This window comes from Budorcas taxicolor, chromosome 15, assembly GCF_023091745.1.
Source record: "Budorcas taxicolor isolate Tak-1 chromosome 15, Takin1.1, whole genome shotgun sequence".
Classification (NCBI taxonomy): Eukaryota; Metazoa; Chordata; class Mammalia; order Artiodactyla; family Bovidae; genus Budorcas; species Budorcas taxicolor.
This window is the reverse complement of record NC_068924.1, coordinates 346,556-370,391: the sequence shown is the minus strand read 5'-3', so window position 1 is coordinate 370,391 and position 23,836 is coordinate 346,556. Positions and strand designations below refer to the sequence as shown.

At 37.7% G+C, this 23,836-nt stretch overlaps 1 protein-coding gene and 1 pseudogene across 1 annotated transcript; both read right to left on the bottom strand.

Moving 5' to 3' along the window:
- Positions 1–1,106: 1,106 nt before the first annotated feature.
- LOC128060582 (olfactory receptor 4A15-like) lies at positions 1,107–4,976 on the bottom strand. Its single transcript, XM_052652977.1, has 3 exons — positions 4,172–4,976; positions 3,760–3,882; positions 1,107–1,213 (listed from the first exon to the last, which is right to left on the bottom strand). The coding sequence occupies exons 1-3, from the start codon at positions 4,974–4,976 to the stop codon at positions 1,107–1,109; spliced, it is 1,035 nt and encodes a 344-aa protein (XP_052508937.1).
- A 15,605-nt stretch (positions 4,977–20,581) lies between these two features.
- Positions 20,582–21,580, bottom strand: LOC128060581 (putative olfactory receptor 4A4; annotated as a pseudogene).
- Positions 21,581–23,836: the final 2,256 nt, after the last annotated feature.

Genomic DNA, 23,836 nt, shown 5'->3' with positions numbered 1-23,836 from the left:
GTACAGCTTCAGTAGACACATAAAAAACTGTGACATAGGTGTGCAGCAAAATAAGATTTATCAAACAAAGAAAATCATTATTTTCAAAGTTTTAAAAATAGAGATTTGATGTGAAAAATATAAAGACTCTGCTGGATGAGATAAAGTAACTATGCATATATACCCAAACACATATATAATCTGTTTGTATAAGTAATTATTAATATTACGAGTTCATCCATTCAACAAGTATTTATTGGATATGACTATGTATAGTAATGTGTATGTGTTCACATAGAGTCATAATGTGCCTATTAAATGTCTTTGTAATCCTTTCCCTGAAATTTCATCACAAAATAGCAGCAAGGCATCCATCCTTGATATGAGTCACCCTCCCACTCCATTATGTTTCTGCTACAGAAATTCCCCTGCTTTCTTTTCCCATCTTCCCATAGCATCCATCATCAATCATTCTTGGTTACAAGATACTGTATTACTAATATGATGAGGACAGGTAAGACATACATTTTCCAAAGAAAAGAGAAAACATAAACATAATTTAAAAAAACTATTCTTTTTTCCAAGATGAAAATTCTATACATATGTGAAAACAAAGTATAGCAGCTTCACTGAATTTCCTTATTCTGAGGTGGAGTTTCTCAGCAGATCATAAAAAGTATAGTGAATAGAAAGTAAGAATTAGATATAACTAATAAAATTTATTCAGACATAACTGAAAAAAATAGAAATTATTCTGTATTTTTTTCTTTGACTCCAAAATACTCTTTCTAGAAATAACTTAATGGAAAATTTTTTTAAAACAGAAAAATTAAATGTTCAAATATGTTCAACACAGTTATTAAAAGCTGTGGAAAATTTAGAAACCACACAGAATGCTGAACATTGGGGAAAGGGATAACTAAAATATATTACATATTTTTGAATAATGTATCATTTTAACAGAGGTGTTAAATAAATATCAGTAAGAAGAAGTCTGATATATTTTTACTTCTAAATTGATAGCACTGTAGTTAAACCTATTTTTCTTGATGCTTGACATGCTTAAAAGAGATTTAAATCTTAGACTGGTGGGGGTGAGAGGTGATTATATGATTTGTAAAATCCATTTAAACCTGAAATTCTATGACTGTATAATGTCCTGTCCGGGGGGCGAGCTGGGGAATCTCACCCATGAACTTGTCTGACATAGGTCTACAGCCAGGGCCCCAGGCAGCTGTTAGTGCACCAAAAAAGAAGTAAATTTCAATATTAAAAGCATCAACTAATTCAGATACAGTAAGTGTTTTTTTGAGATATAAACAGTACCTGTGGAGAAGGGCTTTCTCTTGAGCCTCAAAAGTGTTACCATATATCCTGTTTGGGAGCAAAGTCTATGAAGTTACTTACCTGTGACTAATTAAGCCCAAGGGATATTTCATCATCATTACCAGGTCTTGCCAACAAGCCGATTATCTCAAGTAAGGTAACTGAACATCAGAGATGAACTTTTACAGAGTACATCTTTATAAACTTCATCCTGATGTCTACATGAAAACAAAACATGATGAGAGGAAAAAAAATTTTTTTTTGACCATATATGAACTTAGATATTTGATAGTAAATGAGCTTAAATATGGAGTCTGAATATTTAATATTAAATATGTAAACAGTTGGGTATCTTTTTTTGTTTTTTATTATGATATTTTATTTTTTAATAGATCTACCATTCATGTCCATGAAAATAATTTTTCAAAAAGGAGTTTCTTGGATCTATACCAGGAAAGCCTGTTCCCAGAAAACAAATCCAAAGATAGAATAGTTCAAAATCCTGAAAAGACAGCAACACAGATTCTCAAACTTGAAAGGTAAAACAGAATGAAAACAGGAGAGATTATATATGGATCATATCACTGTTGATCAGAAACTAGTTGAGGTGTGCTTTGACCTTTGATAGACTCAGGGACTAATTTCACAAAAACCAGGTACCTGTCAAAGTGTTCTCTTGGCAGCTTTATGTACTTGGGTAGGTGCAAGAACATGTTCTCAAAACAACAAAGCACTCGAGTAGAGTTTGTATGTCTTATTGTTGTTCAGTCAATAAGTCATGTCTCACTGTTTGCGACCCCATGAACTGCAGCACACCAGGCTTCCCTATCCTTCAATATCTCCCAGAGGTTGCTCTAACTCATGTCCATTGTTTCAGTGATACCATCCAATCATTTCATCCTGTCACCCAGAGGCAACATGTATTAATCCAATCCTAAAACACTTTTATACCAGGAAGGTATTTCTTATGTTATTTATCAGAAAGAGAAAAGTTTGGGGGAATGAGATAATTTTACTTCTAATAGAAGTACAAGCAAATATAAAAATACTTATAGCAAGTTATTGGCATGGGAAGAATCACAGAACTTGGAAACAGCTTCCAAATCACCTAAGTAAATTACTTTTAGAAATGTAAAGGTTTTGGAATAAAATAATGGTATGTCGCAAAGTCGCTTCAGTCATGTCCGACTCTGTGCAACCCCATAGACGGCAGCCTACCAGGCATCCCCGTCCCTGGGATTCTCCAGGCAAGAACCCTAGAGTGGGTTACCATTTCCTTCTCCAATGCATGAAAGTGAACAGTGAAAGTGAAGTCGCTCAGTAGTGTCCAACTCTTCGCGACCCCATGGACTGCAGCCTACCAGGCTCCCCCATCCATGGGATTCTCCAGGCAAGAGTACTGGAGTGGGTCGCCATTGCCTTCTCCTAAATGATGGTATAGTAAAAATTAAAACCCACATCTCCTAATCCTGAAGCTAGTGTCCTAGATTTCTTTCTGATTAAAAGATTTAAAACACTTTTTTATTTCTTACACTGAGAAATAAAGGAAACAATTTAACGTGTGTCAGGTATGTGGAGGCATTAATATTGCTAAGTACATGTGATGAATCCAAGTAGAATTGAGAAAGGATGAAGGCATATTTTAGGACTTAGTATCTGTGCTGTAAATTGAATTCTAACAGGAAACATGTAATTCTAGAGCCTTAAATAGGATGCTTATAATATAGTATCTGATTTCCAAGTCTGATATAGAGCAATTGCCAAAAGCAAGACAACTTATAATTAGTCTTTTAAGTCAAAAGCAAGACAATTTCTAATTAGTCTTTTAAGTCAAGAACATACAGCTTACAGAAAATCAGATTATCATTCACTATATAAATCAGAATAATCTGTTTCCAGAATGTTAAACCTTCATTGTGCTAAAAAAAAAAAAGCAACCATGTACCTAGACATTTTAATTTAATGCAGGTTGACTCTGAGGCCTTATGTGATGTGAATGACTTAAATATGCATTTCAATTATTGGAGGAGGTCAAGTGATCCAGATATAGAGACTGGGGCTGAACAATTTAATTTTTCAGTTCAAAATTTGATCAGAATATACAAAATCAACCATATGGCACAATCAGAGTATATGCTAAAAAATTTCATTTTTCACAGATTTGAAAATGCAACTATGATCCTGTCTGTGAAATTTTAAATTGATTTTTCTTTATCAGATTCCACTATAAAATCTTAACACAGTATGATTACATCTATAAGAGATTGAAGCTATGCAATTCTCTTGGTGTTTAAGATCTATAAACTATTCCACTAGGATAAGGATTAGTTCATATAGCAGTTTCAGGAATAAGTAGTTTAAGTAACCCAAAGAAAATTATTTTTTAGTTGTAATTACTGATACTGAAAATATTCATTGATTCTCTAAAAAAAAGAATATCATGTCCTACACAACCTCTTCCAACTAAAGTCACATTTTTACTCCAAAGTTTCCTCATGGCATTTTTAACTTCTGCATTTCTCAGGGTGTAGATTAAAGGGTTCAACATGGGAGTTATGAAAGTTAAAACCACAGTCATGGATTTATCAATGCTGCTGCTGCTGCTGCTAAGTCGCGTCAGTCGTGTCCGACTCTGTGCAACACTATAGACAGCCACTCATGAGGGTCCCCCATCCCTGGGATTCTCCAGGCAAGAACACTGGAGTGGGTTGCCATTTCCTTCTCCAGTGCATGAAAGTGAAATGTGAAAGGGAAGACACTCAGTCGTATCCGACTCTTAGCAACCTCATGGACTGCAGCCTGCCAGACTCCTCCATCCATGGGATTTTCCAGGCAAGAGTACTGGAGTGGGTTGCCATTGCCTTCTCCGATTTATCAATGGGTAGGGTTGAATTAGGCCTGGCATATAGGACGATACAGGGAACAAAGAATAAAATGGCCACCATCATTCGGGAGGCACAGGTATAGAAGGCTTTGTGATTCTCTTCCAAACCATGAGTCTTCAGGGATTGTAATATGACACCATAGGACACTAGGAGGATGAAGAAGACAACAGTGCAAATTGCTCCTCCATTAGCTGTCATAAAGAATCCAGTGAGGTGGGTATCAAAGCAAGTTAGTTTCAGTAAAGGGTATATGTCACAGACAATGTTGTCAGTCACATTGGGGCCACAGAAAGGGAGATGAGAAATATACAGCAATTGAACCAGTGAGTGCAGAAAGCCTCCAGTCCAGGCCACCAGCAACATGAGGACACACACCATCTGATTCATGATGATCAAATAATGAAGAGGTTTGGAGATGGCTACATATTGATCATAGGCCATCACCACCAGAAGAATGCCTTCAGCACCAGCAAATAAATGATCTATAAAGACTTGAGTCAGACAAGACTGGAAGGAAATAGTCTTTTCCTCATGAAGCAAGTCAGTGATCATTTTGGGAGTAACAGTAGTAGAATAGACAGGATCTATAAATGATAAAGAAGCCAGGAAAAAATACATGGGGGAACCAAGTGACCTGCTGGCTGCAATGGTCACCATGATAAACAGATTGCCCAATATTGTTGCAATGTAGATAAGTAAGAATAGGACAAAGAGAACTTTTTGCATCTCAGGATTTTGTGTGAGCCCCAGGAGGACAAGCTCTGTCACATTGTTCCTATTTTCCATGTGTGCTTCTGAAGCTGTGAATCAAGTGTCAGAGGCTACAAACAAATGGCCAGTAATAACTTCAGAGGATTGCAAGCTTTGTGTCAAATACGTGGTGCCTTACTGACAGTGTTGGCTCCATGAGACCTCACACATAGAAATTATAGAATATCAGAATTGGACACTTTTCCCACAGAACTTCATTCATTTTATCAAATTCCTTGCTTAAACTATAGTGGTGAGACTTCAGTATTCTAACTGGGAAGTATATATGAGTGGGTGTGAGTTGACGTACCAAATGACAAGAAGGTTGCTTTCTCTAGAATACCTCTCACAAACACCAAATGTTTTAACTTTATATATCATTTCTTTCCTTTCCTTTCTTTTCTTTCTTTTCTTTTTTTTTTTTTTGAGAGCAATTTTGGCATTGTGAAATATACCATGAAAACAATCAAATCCCTAATAGCTTTATTTACATATTTACATAAAGTAATACGTAGGCATGGGGCATAAAATTGTAAACTGATGCTTAAATAGCAGCCTTTCTGAGTTGCTATGAGCTCCAAAATCAGTCAGTCGCCCTCTGCAGGGAAAAAACCAGGGACATCATAAGTGCTCAATAAATGCTGATAAGATTCCACTTATTTACAATGAATTTCAAAACACATAAGAAAGCACCTGAGAACAGATAAATGTATGAAATTCTTCCCATCCAAGAAAATACAATGAAAGCAATGTTTTGTTTGGAAACACACACACACACACACACACACACACACACACACACACACACACAACATGTGTGCTAAGTCACTAGCTCTGTCTGACTCTTTGTGACTCCATTGACTATAGTATGCCAAACTCCTTCCTCTGTCCATGGAATTCCTCAGGCAAAAATATTAGAGTGAAAAAAAAAATTAGAGTGGTTGTCATTTCCTCCTCCAGGGAATCTTCCAGACCCAGGATTCAAACCCACGTCTCCTGTTTCTCTTGAATTGGCGAGTGGATATTTTACCACTCAGCCACCTAGGAAGCTCCCTCAATCCTGTCCCGGCCCTGCCAAAGACACACTAAACAGACATTTATTATAGTCTAGGTTATTGGAGGAAAACAATAGATAATACAAATCTATGTTAATGAGTACTACATAGACACGTTTCTTGATTTACAAAACTGTTTAGATTTGATTATTGCTAGCCATAGCTCAATTCAGGATGCCAAAATAAAAATTTTAAGCAGAATCTTGGTATAGTAGAAAGAATTCCATGCCAAAAATCTAGAGCTATTATTTGATTTTGCTCAGGCATCTTAGGAAAACTAATACTTTTCTTGGAAAGATGATGATATTTCCAGATACTGTGAGTTTTTGAATTTTTGTCATTGAAGCCTTTATCCTAAATGACATGCTAACACTTTTGCTGGTAGATCATCTTTATATTAACCAGAGTTAATTAGTGTGTATTGAAGGTTGTTTAACTATTATAGTAATCAATAAATTAAACTCATTATTTGGTTCATATTGTAAGTTCCTGGTTTTTTGAGTCTATATGAAAAACAGGACAATCACTTGAGGAAAATAGATCCATGGCCAGTTTTACATGTAATGTGTGTAACTTCATTTTGGCAAAATTATTTTAAGTGTGCTCCATCTCAGTGTCTAATTTAAAGACTGTCATTTGTGAAAGGTGGAAAATTGTTCTCTTCTTTGTGCATTTGGTAATTCAATTCATGCTCAGATATCAGAGGGAAAATAAAAGTGAGAAAGAAGGAAGAAAGAAAATAAGAGATGACTGAGAAAATGTAGATTCAAAACAGCAAAGACTAAAAATTAAAATATACTTTGAAATCAGCCAACAGTTTGGGTTGAGGGTACTGAATGAACAAGGAGTGGAGGATTTCCTGAGCTGTCCAGCTAGAGATGGATTGGAGGGTGACTCAGAATCAGCATCAGGATTTGCCTTTCAGAATCTTTATACTTCTAGGTCAAATAAAGAAAAGAAAAGAAAATTCTGAAGGTATGTGAATTGAAGAAACCAGTTGCCTCAGAGTTCCATCTTCAAGGTTCTGGCTGTTCATTGTATACATACATAGTTAAATATCTCCACTCACAATGACATAACCGCATATTCAATTGTAATGGAAAATAAATACTTGTGGTTCCTGGAAGTTGTCCGGTGTTCAAGAGATAACTTCCAGTAGGAGAGTCTAACCCTTTGAACTTCTGAGCATTTAAAACATTTATGTGTTTATAGCTGGTTTTATGCTTTCATCTGTTGAGTTTGTTGGGACAATAAACATGTCTTAATAACTGTTTCTCTGGAATCTGAGTGTGCCTCATATATTTTAAGTGATCAAGAAATAGTTCACTATTAAAATATTCTTATGAACACATTTATTCCTCTAAATGGTTTAAACCATTAATTTGACAAGACATGATACAAAATCCTATATTTTATCAATATTATATTTTATTAAAATAAATATATCTGCTTCAAACACTTGGGATATTCTTCAAACTTCTTAATATAATCAATTGGAACAAATAAATCTTTAAAGAATCCTCAGAACATGTAAATCCATGTTAACTATCCCACAATGATAAGTGAAGTAAGATAAATTAAGTAGGTCTACACAATGACAAATTCAACAACATAAGGAGGAAAAACAAAACATCTACATGGATATGCAAAGTGTAAAATACTGAGAAACATTTTCATTCAGTAATATATTAGAAATTATAGACTGAAATTTCAGTTTCTGAAAATTTTGGTACATATTCTTTTGAAACATGTGATCGCAATTCATGCCTAAATATGTTTCTCTTTAACTGGGGCTTCTCTTGTAGCTCAGTCACTATCTGCCTGCAGGAGGCCTGGATTCGATCCCTGGGTCAGGAAAATCCCCTGGAGAAGGGAATGGCAACCCACTGCAGTGTCCTTGCCTGGGAAATCCCATGGACAGAGGAGCCTGGTGTACTGCCATCCACAGGGTCACAAAGAGTTGGGCGCAACTGACAGATTAACACTATCACTGTCACTGTCACTGTCATAGTAAAACCTGCTTCCCACGTGAGCTATAGTGACCATTAAAATGATGCAGCAAAAATTTTGACGTCCTAAAAAATGCCTATCCAGTTCATTAGGTTAAAAAGAGATAAATTTTAAAGTAATATCACATTTTCCAAATCAATTTCTTTATAACAAAAGTGTTACATCTAAACCCTGAATATGGTTGAATAGACTTTGAAAACAAATACACGCACACACAAAATAAAACTATCAGAGATGTCATATTGCCAAACTTATATATAGTTATATAACTTTTCTTTTGTTTTATAAATATAAAATTTATTTTCTAAATATTGTGACCCTAAATGTCCACAGTGTACTTTTTGAGAGTGCAGGTTGTAAACTCTTGTTTGGAATTTGAGCCTCCAAATCTGTACTTACAAACTTTGTGACCTGGGTAAATCATTCAACATAATCTCTGTAATTAAACATAATAGAATCTAACACACTAGGATTTAAAGAGAATAATGTAAATGAAGATCTTCAAAATTGTAAAAAATTGTCTAGCAAATAATAGGCATGAAATAAGTTCAAAATATATTTTATTATTCTTTTGTTTCCCCATTTACCTTTAGTGTCACATCTCTATAATTAGTTTTACTTGAGTTTTGTCAAAATCTACTCTTTTATATAACTATCCAAAGATGCTTTCCTGAGGGATGGAGAGATTGATTGGGTCATTATCATATGCAGTTTTGAAAGATGTCCGGTTTTACTACTCACATGATTGTGTGGACATTCCCTTTTATGTCTTTCTCCATATCTCACTCTCCTCTTTGAAATGTATCAATACATTTAAATTTAATTTGAGGGATCTTCTTTCCATAAATTATGAGGTCAACTGACTGCCTAATGCCATGTGTCTTGTTTCATTTACAATATTCATAAGACCCTAAAAATGAGAAAATATCCAGTTCATTAACCCCCTGAAGATAGATGCTGACATTTTCTCTAAGACTTTAATACACTTTGTATAGAACACAATTCATGAATTGTATTTCCACAGACACTAAAATTCACTCTCCAGCTAGGTGTAAGTACAAATTGATGAGTCTAACAAGTAAATAAAGTCTCTGAATGTAAGTTTTTTACATTTCAAGTTTTGAGTTCCCTTTTATAATAAGAAGCTATTGATTTACATATCAAAATGTTATTTGGGGTTTATACACAAAGGAATAGGAAGCAGAGATTTTAACATTTATACATCAGTGTTCATAGAAGCATTTTTCACAATAGCCTAAAGGTGGTGACAACTCTAATGGCCATCAATTAATGAATGTGCAAACAAATTACGGTATCTACAGACAATGGTATATACAATTGGTGCAGGGGTTAAAGCGTCTGCCTGCAATGTGGGAGACCTGGGTTCAATCCCTGGGTCTGGAAGATCCACTGGAGAAGGAAATGGCAACCCACTACAGTATTCTTGCCTGGAGAATCTCATGGATGGAGGAGCTTGGTGGGCTACAGTCCATGGGTCACAGAGAGTCGGACACGACTGAGCGACTTCACTTCACTTCATGCTGTTACATGCTATCAGATGAATCTTGAAGAAATTAACAGTAACAGATGCAGAAATTAAAGTAACAGATGAATCTTGAAGAAATTATGCTAAGCACCATATGCCAGACACAGAAACACTTACATTTTATGATCTCCCCTTTATGAGGTACCTAGAATAGTCAAATTCAATGAGGTAGAAAGCATAACAGTACAACTGGGACTGGAGGGATGAGGATACAGGGAATTACTTTTTACACATCGAGTTTCAGTTTAAAATGATGAAAAAAAATTCTGTTAGATGGAGAGTGTTACTGTATAATTTACCACAACAACAAAAAAAACAAATTATGAAAAGGAGTTAAATATCTACACAAAACAAGAACATTAAATATACCGTGTACAAGGTAGCAACTTGTAAAGAAATATAATAATCTTTGGGTTTCCCTCAGAGCACAGAACCTGCAATAAAGGAGACCCTGGTTCAATTCCTGGGTGGGAAGATCTGCTGGAGAAGGAATAGGAAACCCACTCCAGTGTTCTTGGGTTTTTTTGTGGCTCAGCTGGTAAAGAATCTGCCTGCAATGTGGGAGACCTGGGTTCAATCCCTCGGTTGGAAAGATGCCCTGGAGAAAGGAAAGGATATCAAAATCTTTGCTATCATTATCTTCAATATATGAAGATGCAAAATAAATAATTGTTTGATTTTCTAAATTATATGAAACATTCAGTTCAATTCAGTTGAGTCGTTCAGTCGTGTCCAACTCTCGGCGACTCCATGAATCCCAGCACGCCAGGCCTCCCTGTTCATCACCATCTCCTGGAGTTCACTCAGACTCATGTCCAACGAGTCAGTGATGCCATCCAGCCATCTCATCCTCAGTCGTCCCCTTCTCCTCCTGCCCCCAATCCCTCTCAGCATCAGAGTCTTTTCCAATGAGTCAACTCTTCACATGAGGTGGCCAAAGTACTGGAGTTTCAGCTTTAGCATCATTCCCTCCAAAGAAATCCCAGGGTTGATCTCCTTCATAATGGACTTGTTGGATCTCCTTGCAGTCCAAGGGACTCTGAAGAGTCTTCTACAATACCACAGTTCAAAAGCATCAATTCTTTGGTGCTCAGCCTTCTTCACAGTCCAACTCTTACATCCATCCATCCATGACCACTGGAAAAACCACAGCCTTGACTAGACAGAACTTAGTTGGCAAAGTAATGTCTCTGCTTTTGAATAAACTATCTAGGTTGGTCATAACTTTTCTTCAAAGGAGTAAGTGTCTTTTAATTTCATGGCTGCAGTCACCATGTGCAGTGATTTTGGAGCCCAAAAAAATAAAGTCTGAAACCATTTCCACTGTTTCCCCATCTATTTCCCATAAAGTGATGGAACCAGATGGCATGATCTTCATTTGCTGAATGTTGAGCTTTAAGCCAACTTTTCGCTCTCCTCTTTCACTTTTGTCAAGAGGCTTTTTAGCTCCTCTTCACTTTCTGCCATGAGGGGGATGTCATCTGCATATCTGAAGTTATTCATATTTCTCAAACCAATCTTGATTCCAGCTTGTGTTTCTTCCAGTCCAGCGTTTCTCATGATGTACTTTGCATACAAGTTAAATAAGCAGGGTGACAATATACAGCCTTGACGTACTCCTTTTCCTATTTGGAACCAGTCTGTTGTTCCATGTCCAGTTCTAACTGTTGCTTCCTGGCCTGCATACAGATTTCTCAAGAGGCAGGTTAGGTGGTCTGGTATTCCCATCTCTTTCAGAATTTTCCACAGTTTATTGTGATCCACACAGTCAAAGGCTTTGGCATAGTCAATAAAGTAGAAATAGATGTTTTTCTGGGACTCTCTCACTTTTTCCATGATCCAGCAGATGTAGACAATTTGATCTCTGGTTCCTCTGCCTATTCTAAAACCAGCTTGAACATCAGGAAGTTCCCGGTTCACGTATTGCTGAAGCCTGGCTTGGAGAATTTTGAGCATTACTTTACTAGCATGTGAGATGAGTGCAATTGTGTGGTAGTTTGAGCATTATTTGGCATTACCTTTCTTTGGGATTGGAATGCAAACTGACCTTTTCCAGTCCTCTGGCCACTGCTGAGTTTTCCAAATTTGCTGGCATATTGAATGCAGCACTTTGGCAGCATCATCTTTCAGGATTTGAAACAGCTCAAGTGGAATTCCATCACCTTCACTAGCTTTGTTGGTAGTCATGCTTTCTAAGGCCCACTTGACTTCACATTCCAGGATGTCTGGCTCTAGATGAGTGATCACACCATCGTGATTATCTGGGTCATGAAGATGTTTTTGTACAGTTCTTCTGTGTATTCTTGCCACCTCTTCCTAATATCTTCTGTTTCTGTTAGGTCCAGACCATATCTGTATTTTATCGAGCCCATCTTTGCATGAAATGTTTCCTTGGTATCTCTAATGTTCTTGAAGAGATCTCTAGTCTTTCCCATTCTGTTCTTTTCCTCTATTTCTTTGCATTGATCCCTGAAGAAGGCTTTCTTATCTCTACTTCCTATTCTTTGGAACTCTGCATTCAGATGCTTATATCTTTCCTGTTCTCCTTGGCTTTTTGCCTCTCTTCTTTTCACAGCTATTTGTAAGGCCTCCCCAGACAGCCATTTTGCTTTTTTGCATTTCTTTTCCATGGGGATGGTCTTGATCCCTGTCTCCTGTACAATGTCATGAACCTCATTCCATACTTCATCAGGCACTCTATCTATCAGATCTAGGTCCTTAAATCCATTTCTCACTTCCACTGTATAAACAAAAGGGATTTGATTTAGGTCATACCTGAATGGTCTAGCGGTTTTCCCTATTTTCTTCAATTTGAGTCTGAATTTGGTAATAAGGAGTTCATGATCTGAGCCACAGTCAGCTCCTGGTCTTGTTGTTGGTGACTGTATAGAGCGTCTCCATCTTTGGCTGCAAAGAATATAATCAATCTGATTTCGGTGTTGACCATCTGGTGGTGTCCATGTGTAGAGTCTTCTCTTGTGTTGTTGGAAGAGGGTGTTTGTTATGACCAGTGCATTTTCTTGGCAAAACTCTATTAGTGTTTGTCCTGCTTCATTCTGCATTCCAAGGCCAAATTTGCCTGTTACTTCAGGTGTTTCTTGGCTTCCTACTTTTGCATTCCAGTCCCCTGTAATGAAAAGGACATCTCTTTTGGTGTTAGTTCTAAAAGGTCTTGTAGATCTTCATAAAACCGTTCAACTTCAGTTTCTTCAGCATTACTGGTTGGGGCATAGACTTTGATAACTGTGATATTGAATTGTTTGCCTTGGAGATAAACAGAGGTCATTCTGTCTTTTGTGAGATTGCATCCAAGTACTGCATTTCTGACTCTTTTGTTTACCATGATGGCTACTCCATTTCTTCTGAGGGATTCCAGCCCACAGTAGTAGATATAATGGTCATCTGAGTTAAATTCACCCATTCCAGTCCATTTTAGTTCGCTGATCCCTAGAATATCGACGTTCACTCTTGCCATCTCTTGTTTGACCACTTCCAACTTGCCTTGATTCATGGACCTGACATTCCAGGTTCCTATGCATATTTCTCTTTACAGCATCGGATTTTGCTTCTATGACCAGTCACATCCAGAGCTGGATATTGTTTTTGCTTTGGCTCCATCCCTTCATTCTTTCTGGAGTTATTTCTCCACTGATCTCCAGTAGCATATTGGGCACCTAATACCTGGGGAGTTCCTCTTTCAGTATCCTATCATTTTGCCTTTTCATACTGTTCATGGGATTCTCAAGGACTAAGTGCAGGTGGCTGCGAGAGCCGGCACACTAAGCGCAGGTGGCTGCGAGAGCTGGCACACTAAGCGCAGGCGGCTGTGAGACCTGGTGCACTAAACACGTCTGACAGAAGCTACCCCACGTCCGAGGTCAGTGGCGGCTGGGAGGAGACACCCCGCATCAGAGGTCAGCAGCGGCTGGGAGGAGACCCCCTGTGTTCCACTTCAGGGCGTTGACTGAGAGGAGCTATCCTGCATCCGAGATCAGGGGCAGCCGGGAGGAGACACCCCGCATCCGAGGTCAGGGGCGGCGGCCAGGAGGAGCTACCCTGCATCCGAGGTCAGGGGTGGTGACCCTGAGGAGCCACCCCAAGCCCGAGGCCAAGGGCAGCAGCTGGGAGGAGCCACCCATGCCGGAGGCCAGGGTTGGCTGCCAGGAGGAACATCCAGAGGGGTGGTCGTTGGGCAGGCGCAGGAGGGCCTAGAGGAGCTATCCCATGTTGAAGGTCAGGAATGGTGGCGGTAAGGAGATACCCCTCGTCCAAGATAAGAGAAACCCAAGTAAGATGGTAGATGTTACAAGAGGGCATCAGAGAACAGACACACTGAAACCATACTCACAGAAAACTAGTCAATCTAATCACACTAGGACCACAGCCTTGTCTAACTCAATAAAACCAAGCCATGCCTGAGGGGGAACCCAAAATGGGCAGGTCATGGTGGAGAGGTCTGACAGAGTGTGGTCCACTGGAGAAGGGAATTGCAAGCCACTTCAGTATTCTTGCCTTAAGAACCCCATGAACAGTATATGAAACATTATAAAAAATTATTGCACAGACCATATGCATGTCCTGTTATATTTTGTTATGTTATATTTAAACTCTATTTCAGTTTGAATTTAAACAATCTTAATACAAAATATTGGCGAACATTATCGTCATTGGACTTATTCCAATAGTATTTTGTAAAATGGAGTAAATGTACATACTATATTATTCATGGAACTTTTGGCATAAAATACTTAAAAAGTCAAACGATAAATAAATCAGCTCCTTAAGAAATATACATGATTAATTTCAAATAACTCTATTTTGCCCTCTTTTCATAGCAAGGAAGATTTTTATGAATGTGTTACCTGGGTTTTCTATTTCTTCTTTTGTCTCTTGTTCCAAATTCAGGATTCTCCAATTTTATCTTTGGTTCTTGAAAATGAGTGTTTAGTTTGATGAAGATAAGGCAGGAGTGAGTGCAGAGAAAAAAATCTGGACACACTTAGTGCCTGCAACTGGAAGTGCTTTGTTATTTGGATACATCTCTCTGCCTGTACAAAGCATGAACATCTTGTTCAACTTTTATAAGCTTTTTACACTCTAGATTGTAGAATTACTCAGAACTGGCTTCAAAATTATACAGTTGATGTCACTTAATTTGAAAGCTGTTATTGAAAATATATCAAGAACAAATTTAAAACTTCATGAACAAATTAATTGAATAATTTCAACGTTTTAGTCAAAACTGTAAAACACTGTATTATTACAGAAATTGACTTTATTTTGTATATTTTAAAACATTTATTTGACCATTCTAATATGTTTCATAGTTAGGGAACTAATAGATTTTATTTTACATCTTGACAGTGACATTAATACCCAAGGGGAAATCTTCCAGGTAAGGGAAGATATGAATGGGCACTTAATCAACAATGAACAATAAGTCACTTCATTTAGTTGTTAAAAAAAAAGTTTGTCCCCAAGGTTTGTTGAAGATTAAGTTCACTGAGGAATCATGCTCTAGAGGACTGAGATTTTTTTTTCAGTGCATGGTATATTTTCAGAGGCTTCTCCTGGCTAATCATTTTAGGGGAGTTAAATGAAAAGAGAGTCTTCTAATAGCAAAGAATAAGCCTCTTACTTGGACTTCCCTGGTGGCTCAGATGGTAAAACGTCTGTCTACAGTGTGAGAAACCTGGGTTTGATCCCTGGGTTGGGAAGATTCCCTGGAGAAGGAAATGGCAACCCACTCCAGTACTCTTGCCTTGAAAATCCCATGGATGGAGGAGCTTGGGGCAGGCTACTATCCATGGGGCCACAAAGAGTCAGGCATGACTGAGCGACTTCACTTTCTTACTTTCACTTTGGGCTTCCTAGGTGGCGCTAGTGGTAAAGAACCCACCTGCCAATTCAAGACATGTAGGAGATGATTTCATCCTTGGGTTGGGAATATCTTCTGGAGGAGGACGTGGCAAATCACTCCAGGATTTTTGACTGGGGAATCTCATGTACAGGGGAGCTTGGCAGGCTAGAGTCCATAGGATCACAAAGAGCTGGACATGACTGAAATAACTTAGCATGCATGCACATCTCTTATTAATAGCAAAGCAGTAAGGTTGCTTAAACAAGAGTCCTTTATTTTCAGCTAATCAGTGTATATTTGAAACTCTCAAGTCTAAGATGGCACTGGAATAAAGTGAAAGTCTGTGTATGATAGACATATTTAATAAGATTGTCACTAATCAATTGACTTAAAGTACCGTTTAACTTAGATAACATTCTCATGCAAAATTTCAAATCAAACTTTGTCCGGAAGAAAATAATCTTTCTTAAAAAGAAATGCAGAAATAAGTAACTAGGACTTACAATTTGAAAGACACTATTATAAATTACTATAATAAAGTATAGAAACCAAACCCAGGAATCTTTAATATAGCTATGGCAAGTCCTTAAATCTGAATCTCTCTACACATGGTCTTTTAAAACAAACAGTACAATGGAATAAGCACATAAGTTCACATATAACTAACACTTTATTGTAACTGAGACGCTGAGAATAAGAAAGTTCCAAATTGATTCTAAATAAATAAATAAGCATCAAATTCCAGCAGAACAATCTGGAGTTTATGGTCCAAACTTGAGAGGAGAGTGAGAGAACTTGCAGAGAGGATTGAAAAGAAGAGGAAAGTAGCAATCCCACGATACAGCATAGCCGTAATTGTGTAAAAGAGTCGATCACACTAATTTTTTTAAACTTTTTATTTTGTATTTGGCTATAGCCAATTTACAATGTGGTAATAGTTTCAGCGAAGGGATTTAGTCATACATATACATGAGTCCATTCTTCCCCAAACTCCCCTCCCATCCAGGCTGTGGCGTAGCATTGAACAGAGTTCCATGTGCTATACAGTAGGTCTGTGTCTATTATCCATTTAAATTATGGCAGTGTGTACATGTCCATCCCAAGCTCCCTAACTATTCCTTCCCCCTATCCTTTCCCCTGACATCCATAAGTTTGTTCTGTAAGTCTGGGAGTCTTTTTCTGTTTTGCAAGTTCATTTGTACCATTTCTTTGTAGATTCGACTTACAAGGGATGATATATGATAATTCTCCTCCTCTGTATAACTTACTTCACTCAGTATGACAATCTCATAGGCCATCCAGGTTGCTGCAAATGGCATTATTTCATTCTTTTTAATGACTGAGTAATATTCCTTTGTATATATGTACCATATCATCTTTATCCATTTCTCTGTCAATGGACATTTAGGTTGCTTCCATGTCTTGGCTATTGTACATTAGATGGCGACCCCGTGGACTGTAGCCCACCAGGCTCCTCTGTCCATGGGATTCTTCAGGCCAGAATATTGGAGTGGGTTGCCATTTCCTTCTCCAGGGGATCTTCCTGACCCAAGGATTTAACCCAGGTCTCCCGCATTGTGGTCAGACGCTTTAACCTCTAAGCCAACAGGGAAGCCCTGTCAATTATTAGAGAAATGCAAATCGAAACTATGAGATTAAAAAAAAAATATGAGATATCACCTCACACCAGTCAAAATGGCTATCATAAAAAACAAAAACCACACACACACACACACACACACACACACACACATTAAGTGCTGGAGAAGATGTGGAGAAAAGAGAACCCTCTTACATTCTTGGTGGGAATGTAAATTGGTTACAGCCTCTATGAAGAACAGTATGGAGATTCCTTATAAAATAAAAAAATTGAGCTACCATATGACCCTGCAATTCCACTCCTGGGCATATATCTGAAGAAAATCATATGAATCAATATATGCACACAATGTTCATTGCAGCAGTATTCCCAATAGCCAGAACATGAAAGCAACCTAACTGTCCATCAATAAAGGAATTCACAAAGAAGATATGATATATATACATAATGAAATATTACTAAGCCATAAAATGAACAAAATGTCATTTGCTGCAGCATTTATGGACCTAGTGATTGTCATACTGAGTGAAGTAAGTCAAATAGAGAAAGAAAAATATCATATATCAATCATATATCACTTATATGTAGAATATAAAACAAGACTACAAATTAACTTATCTACAAAACAGAATTTGAGTTACAGATGTAGAAAATAAACTGATGGTTATAAGGAGGGGTATAGTTGGGGAGGGGTAAATTGGAAGATTGAGATGGACACATACACTCTGTGGTATATAAAACAGAAATGCAATCTCACATTGCATCACAGCAAAGCAATGGGCCCATAATTCTGAAATTCACTGAACTTATGTTTCCCTATCACTCAGAAAGATGTTCTGTTCCATTTGTTTCTTTAGCCCTTTCCACTTTTCTTTTTTTCTCTTGCTACTGCGTTTGTCTTTGTCTCCTTGTATTCATTATTGTAAGATGCAAAACAGAAGAAAAATCAAAAGTTTATAAAAACAACCTGACTGTATGCATCCTTGTTTATACCATTTAGGATCTGGATAGAAAATGTTGAAAAACATAGGTAGTGGTGTATACATTATATTTGAAATAGCTCAAGACATATTACTGAAGAACTAATGAACAGGTGACATGTAGAAAATCATTCTTCCATTGTTTTCTTCTATGAAGAATCTGTGGATTTGTATTATATATTAAGCATTTACATTTGGTTTGTTTCACAGGTAAAATATGAACAATTGAGTACAGTATTGAAATATTCCATGTGCTGGCATTTGTAGTTTTGATAAATCCCATTGCTGGCAATGGAGTCATGCTAGAAAAATTTGATTTCTATTGCAAAAGGATTAGAGATTTCCCTGGTGGCTCAGATGGTAAAGCATCTGCCTACAGTGCGAGAGACCTGGGTTCGATCCCTGCGTCAGGAAAATCCTCTGCAGAAGGAAATGGTAACCCATTCCAATACTCTTGCCTGGAAAATCTCATGGATGGAGGAGCTTGGGGCAGGCTACTACCATGGGGCCACAAAGAATCAGGCACAACTGAGCGACTTCACCTTCACTGCATATGAATAATGTTGATGGCTTGTATTTCAATGTAGATATGAGGTGTGAGTATGTCTGAGTTGAAATTATTTGATGGCAAGGAAGTAAAAGGAGCTTGTACATTTCCCATGTTTGGCGCAGGGTTTTACTTCTTGTCTAATAGTCAAAATGTGAAAGATAAGAGCAAAAATTGACCATTAAGGATGCATTCTACATTTGCTTCTACAGGTGCAATTCTAATCTTTGCAAGTTATTCTGGGCCCTAGGAATTTGATGCCTATAAAGTACATCAATCAATCAGACTTGCCATTTTGGCAATGCACTCCGTATTTTTGCCTGGAGAATTCTGTGGATGGAGGGGCCTGGTAAGCTACAGTCCACGGGGTTGTAAAGCGTTGGACACTATTGAGCAACTTCACTTCACTTCTTCTTCTAGGTCCCACTCGTGGGAGCAAATAGGAGATCAGAGAGTGAAAATTAAAATCACCAATGTATTAATTCCCCTAGCACTTTCCCTTAAGAGCCATGATTTGGAGTGATCATACCTCTCTAATCAAGCCAAGGCTCCTGTCAATGACCCTTATTCTTTACTTATAGCTATTACCATCCTTTGGCCCCTTCATAGTTTGGATATAGTGACTTCTCACTGTTGCTAGAAGTAGGTATATCATCATTTTAAAAAGTCTCTTTATCTTGAAAACTTTGTGAATACCTTTCAGTTGTTTTTTTTGAAGACTAATATCTGTTCCTGTCAGGACAATGACATACGGGTGGGAGTTATAATATTTAATACACACATTTTTACAGAAGAATTACCACAAGCATCCCTATTGAAGCTATAAATGATTCAAAATTTCCTTTTTTCTCAGTTGTTACCTTGCTTTCCTATATCAAATAACACAATAATAAGGAGAAACACGAATATTTTTAGCCAAACACAGCATTTTCTCCTGTCTAAATATCTTGAAATAGATGGAGAAACAGTGGAAACAGTATCAAACTTTATTTTATTGGGCTCCAAAATCACTGCAGATGGTGACTGCAGCCATGAAATTAAAAGATGCTTACTCCTTGGAAGAAAAGTTATGACCAACCTAGATAGCATATTCAAAAGCAGAGACATTACTTTGCCAACTAAGGTCCGTCTAGTCAAGGCTATGGTTTTTCCAGTAGTCATGTATGGATGTGAGAGTTGGACTGTGAAAAACCTGAGCACTGAATAATTGATGCTTTTGAACTGTGGTGTTGGAGAAGACTCTTCAGAGTACCTTGGACTGCAAGGAGATCCAACCAGTCCATTCTGAAGGAGATCAACCCTGGGATTTCTTTGGAAGGAATGATGCTAAAGCTGAAACTCCAGTACTTTGGCCACCTCATGCAAAGAGCTGACTCATTGGAAAAGACTCTGATGCTGGGAGGGATTGGAGGCAGGAGGAGAAGGGGACGACTGAGGATGAGATGGCTGGATGGCATCACTGACTCAATGGATGCGAGTCTGAGTGAACGCCAGGAGTTGGTGATGGACAGGGAGGCCTGGCGTGCTGTGATTCATGGGGTCGCAAAGAGTCAGACACGACTGAGCAACTGAACTGAACTGAATTGTAATATCCTGAACTGCAAACACGTAGACATTGACTTGAGGAATAGAAATTGTCTTAAGTGCAAATGCATAATGCATCCACAAAAAGTTACAATGATGAAAGAATAATCTTAACACTTTAAAATTTAAAAAAATTTTTTTTTTGCATCAGAACTATGTTCTAACTATTAACCAAAATGACTTTCTCCCATTAATTTGGATTAAAAGATATATATTTTCAAGATTAGCTTGTTTTTCGCTTCTGAAAAGAAATAATTCTTTCTTCTAAAGTCTGATTTTAATAAAAACTGAGAAAATTAACTTACAAGATAAACTTTATTTTTTTCTGGTAATGACACAAACACAGGTGCCTTTTATTCATCTTGAAGAATTTCTCTATTAGGTTGATTCTCTAGTCGATTAATTCTACTTTTTGGGTGCTTTTGTATAAATGGAAAATAACCTCCTCATAGAGTTCATTTAATTGACTAAATCATCCATTGTTAGAATCGACTGCCCATTTATTGCTTTAGGATTAGTAACAAATACATTCAGTGTGGGTGACACATTCTTATAATTACCTACAGTTAACCTTTTTATACCAGAGTTTTGCCATAGCACTTTTCACCTCTGAATTTCTCAAAGTGTATATTAAAGGGTTCAGCATTGGAGTGATGATGGTATACATCACAGTTATGGATTTATCAATGGGAAAGTTGGAAACAAGTCTCACACTCATAAAAATACAGGGAATGAAAAAGAGAACCACCACTGTGATGGGGGAACTGCAGGTAGATAGGGCTTTGTGCCTTCCTTCCTGACTGTGAGCTCTAAGGGAGTTTAGGATGATCCCATAGGATACTAGCAGGAGGATAAAGATAACCGTACAGATTGCTCCACCGTTAGCAACCACCCTGAGACCTGCAATGTGTCAGTACAGGCAAGATCCAACAATGGATGCTGTCACAGATGAAGTGGTCAGTGACACTGGGACCACAGAAGGGGAGTCTGTACACAAAGAGGAATTGAACCATCGAGGGCAGAAGACCTCTCACCCAGGCCACCTCCAGCAGCAGGATACAAACCTGTCACTTCATGATGGTCAGGTAGTGCAGTCGCTTACAGATGGCCACATAGCGATCATAAGCCATCATCTCCAGAAGGAAAATCTCAGACCCTCCAAATAAGTGTTCTACAAAGAGCTGTCCCATGCAAACTGGGAAGGAAAGTGTCTTTTTACCACTGAGTAAGTCTATAATCAACTTGAGTGAAATGGCAGTGGAATAAACTGTATCCATGAGTGAAAGATAAGCAATGAAGAAGTACATGGGTAGTCCAGAGAGGGGTAGTCCAGAGCAAGTTTCCCACCATTGTCACAAGATAAATGAACAAAAACAAGACAAATAATGTAATTTGCTCCTCAGGATCCTGAGTGAAACCCAGGAGAATAAATTCTGTTACTTTGTTACTGCATCTCATTTAGTCTTCTGTAGGAGGCTCAGTATTAAAGAATCCACTTATCAATACACTAGACACAGGAGACACAGGCTCAGTCCCTGGGTTGGGAATATCTCTGCAGAAGAAAATGACCGCCCACTCCATTATTCTTGCCTGAAAAATCCTATGAGCAGAGGAGCCTGGCGGGCTACAGTCCATTTTTTCTCAAAGAGTCAGCCACAACTTAGTGAATGTTTCAGAAGTAAGAACTCAGGAGAACCAGACCTGTACTGAGATTGTGAACAGGACTGTAAACATATCTGTTACATTTTGGAACACATCTTCATCATTATATCTTCTATGGTGGTTTGCACATAAAACACATATAGTAAATATCTACTGAGTTCTTTGAATGAGCCCGTGAAGACTTCATTTGGGAATTCTGTTATTCTTCAGATGATTCTGTTGGGATTATAAGAGATTATATCTTTATGTCTTAGAGCATCTTCTACAGAGAGGAGTAATTAAAGGCCTAACAAGCAATCATACATTTAATAGAACTTTATTGAAATTATATCAGTTCTTGACACAAAAGCCATCAATGACAAACTGGTGAAAGATCTCTGTTTCCCAGAAGTTTCCTCTTTGGTAATAACAATCAACTATAGTGAAGGACAAGGCAGCTTGGTGTGCTGCAACCCATGGAGTTGGAAAGAGTCAGACAGACACAGACACAACTTAGCAACTGAGCAACAACAAAACTGACTACTAACAATAGACCACAACCCAGTTCTTTGAATTGGTAGTGTTTTTAGTGAACACCATTACAATATGATTTATATAACACCAAAAATAACTTTTGGAGTAATTCCCTCAATATTATAATAGTTCACACTATTAGATATTCAATCTTTCACGTTTCAAATGCTGTTTGATTTTCATGAATCTCATTGGCTCTATCAAAGAGCTATACCAAATATAGAGAATTATATAGCATATTGTTTCCTACAGCAATTACTTGGTCTGACTCTTGACTATCAGATTTTTAAGGAACTGTAATTTTCTTCATTTAATCTTTTTTTTTTAACTGAAGTGTAGTTGCTTTGCAATATTGTATTAGTTTCTGCCATACAACAAAGTGAATCATTTGTATGTACACATATCAGTTCAGTTCAGTTGCTCAGTCGTGTCTGACTCTTTACGACCCCATGGAATGCAGTATGCTATGCTTCCCTGTCCATCACCAGCTCCCAGAGCTTGCTCAAACTCATGTCCATCAAGTTGGTGATGCCATCCAACAATCTATTCCTGTGTCGTCCCCTTCTCCTCCCACCTTGAAACTTTCCCAGCATCAAGGTCTTTTCAAATAAGTCAGCTCTTCATATCAAGTGGCCAAAGTATTGGAGTTTCAGCTTCAGCATCAGTCCTTCCAATGAATATTCAGGACTGATTTCCTTTAGAGTGGACCGGTTGGATCTCCTTGCAGTCCAAGGGACTCTCAAGAGTCTTCTCCAACTCCACAGTTCAAAAGCATCAATTCTTCAGTGTTCAGCTTTCTTTATGGTCCAACTCTCACATCCATACCTGAGTCTTAGAGTGAACTGACTTGAAGACAGTGTCTAGGATAAATACCTAATTCATTAGCATAGAATGACAAACATTCTATAATAAAAAAGCATTGGTTAGCCCAAGGTTTGAGAAAAGTTAAGTTTATGTGGAGCCAGATGTGGTCATGGCAACCCAGAATTTTAAGAGAAACCTCTTTTTAAATTTGTATAGAGAAGGGGGAAACAAATCTAATACTTGTTTGTTTCCTCCTGCAGCTTAAGAGAGAGACAAAAGTATGTCTGACACTTGCAGCCTATTTCCTCTGTTTGGAGACTCCTGGCCTTTCTGCCTGTTACCATCTCAATATTGTACATAGAAAACCCTAAAGATAGTATCAGAAAATTACTAGAGCTAATTGGTGAATTTAGAAAGTCATAGGATAGAAAATCAATACACAGAAAACTTTTGTATTTCTATATACTGACAATGAAAAATCAGAAAGAGAAATTAAGGAATTAATATCATTCACCACTGCAACAAAAAGGATTAAGTATCTAGGAACAAACTTACCTAAGGAGAAAAAATAACTATACACAGAAAATTATAAGATACTGATGAAAGAAATCAAAGATGACTTAAATGAATGGAGAGATATTCCATGTTCCTGGGTAGGAAGAATCAATACTGTGAAAATGACTATAATATCAAATGCAACCTACAGATTCAATGCAATCCCTATCAAATTACCAA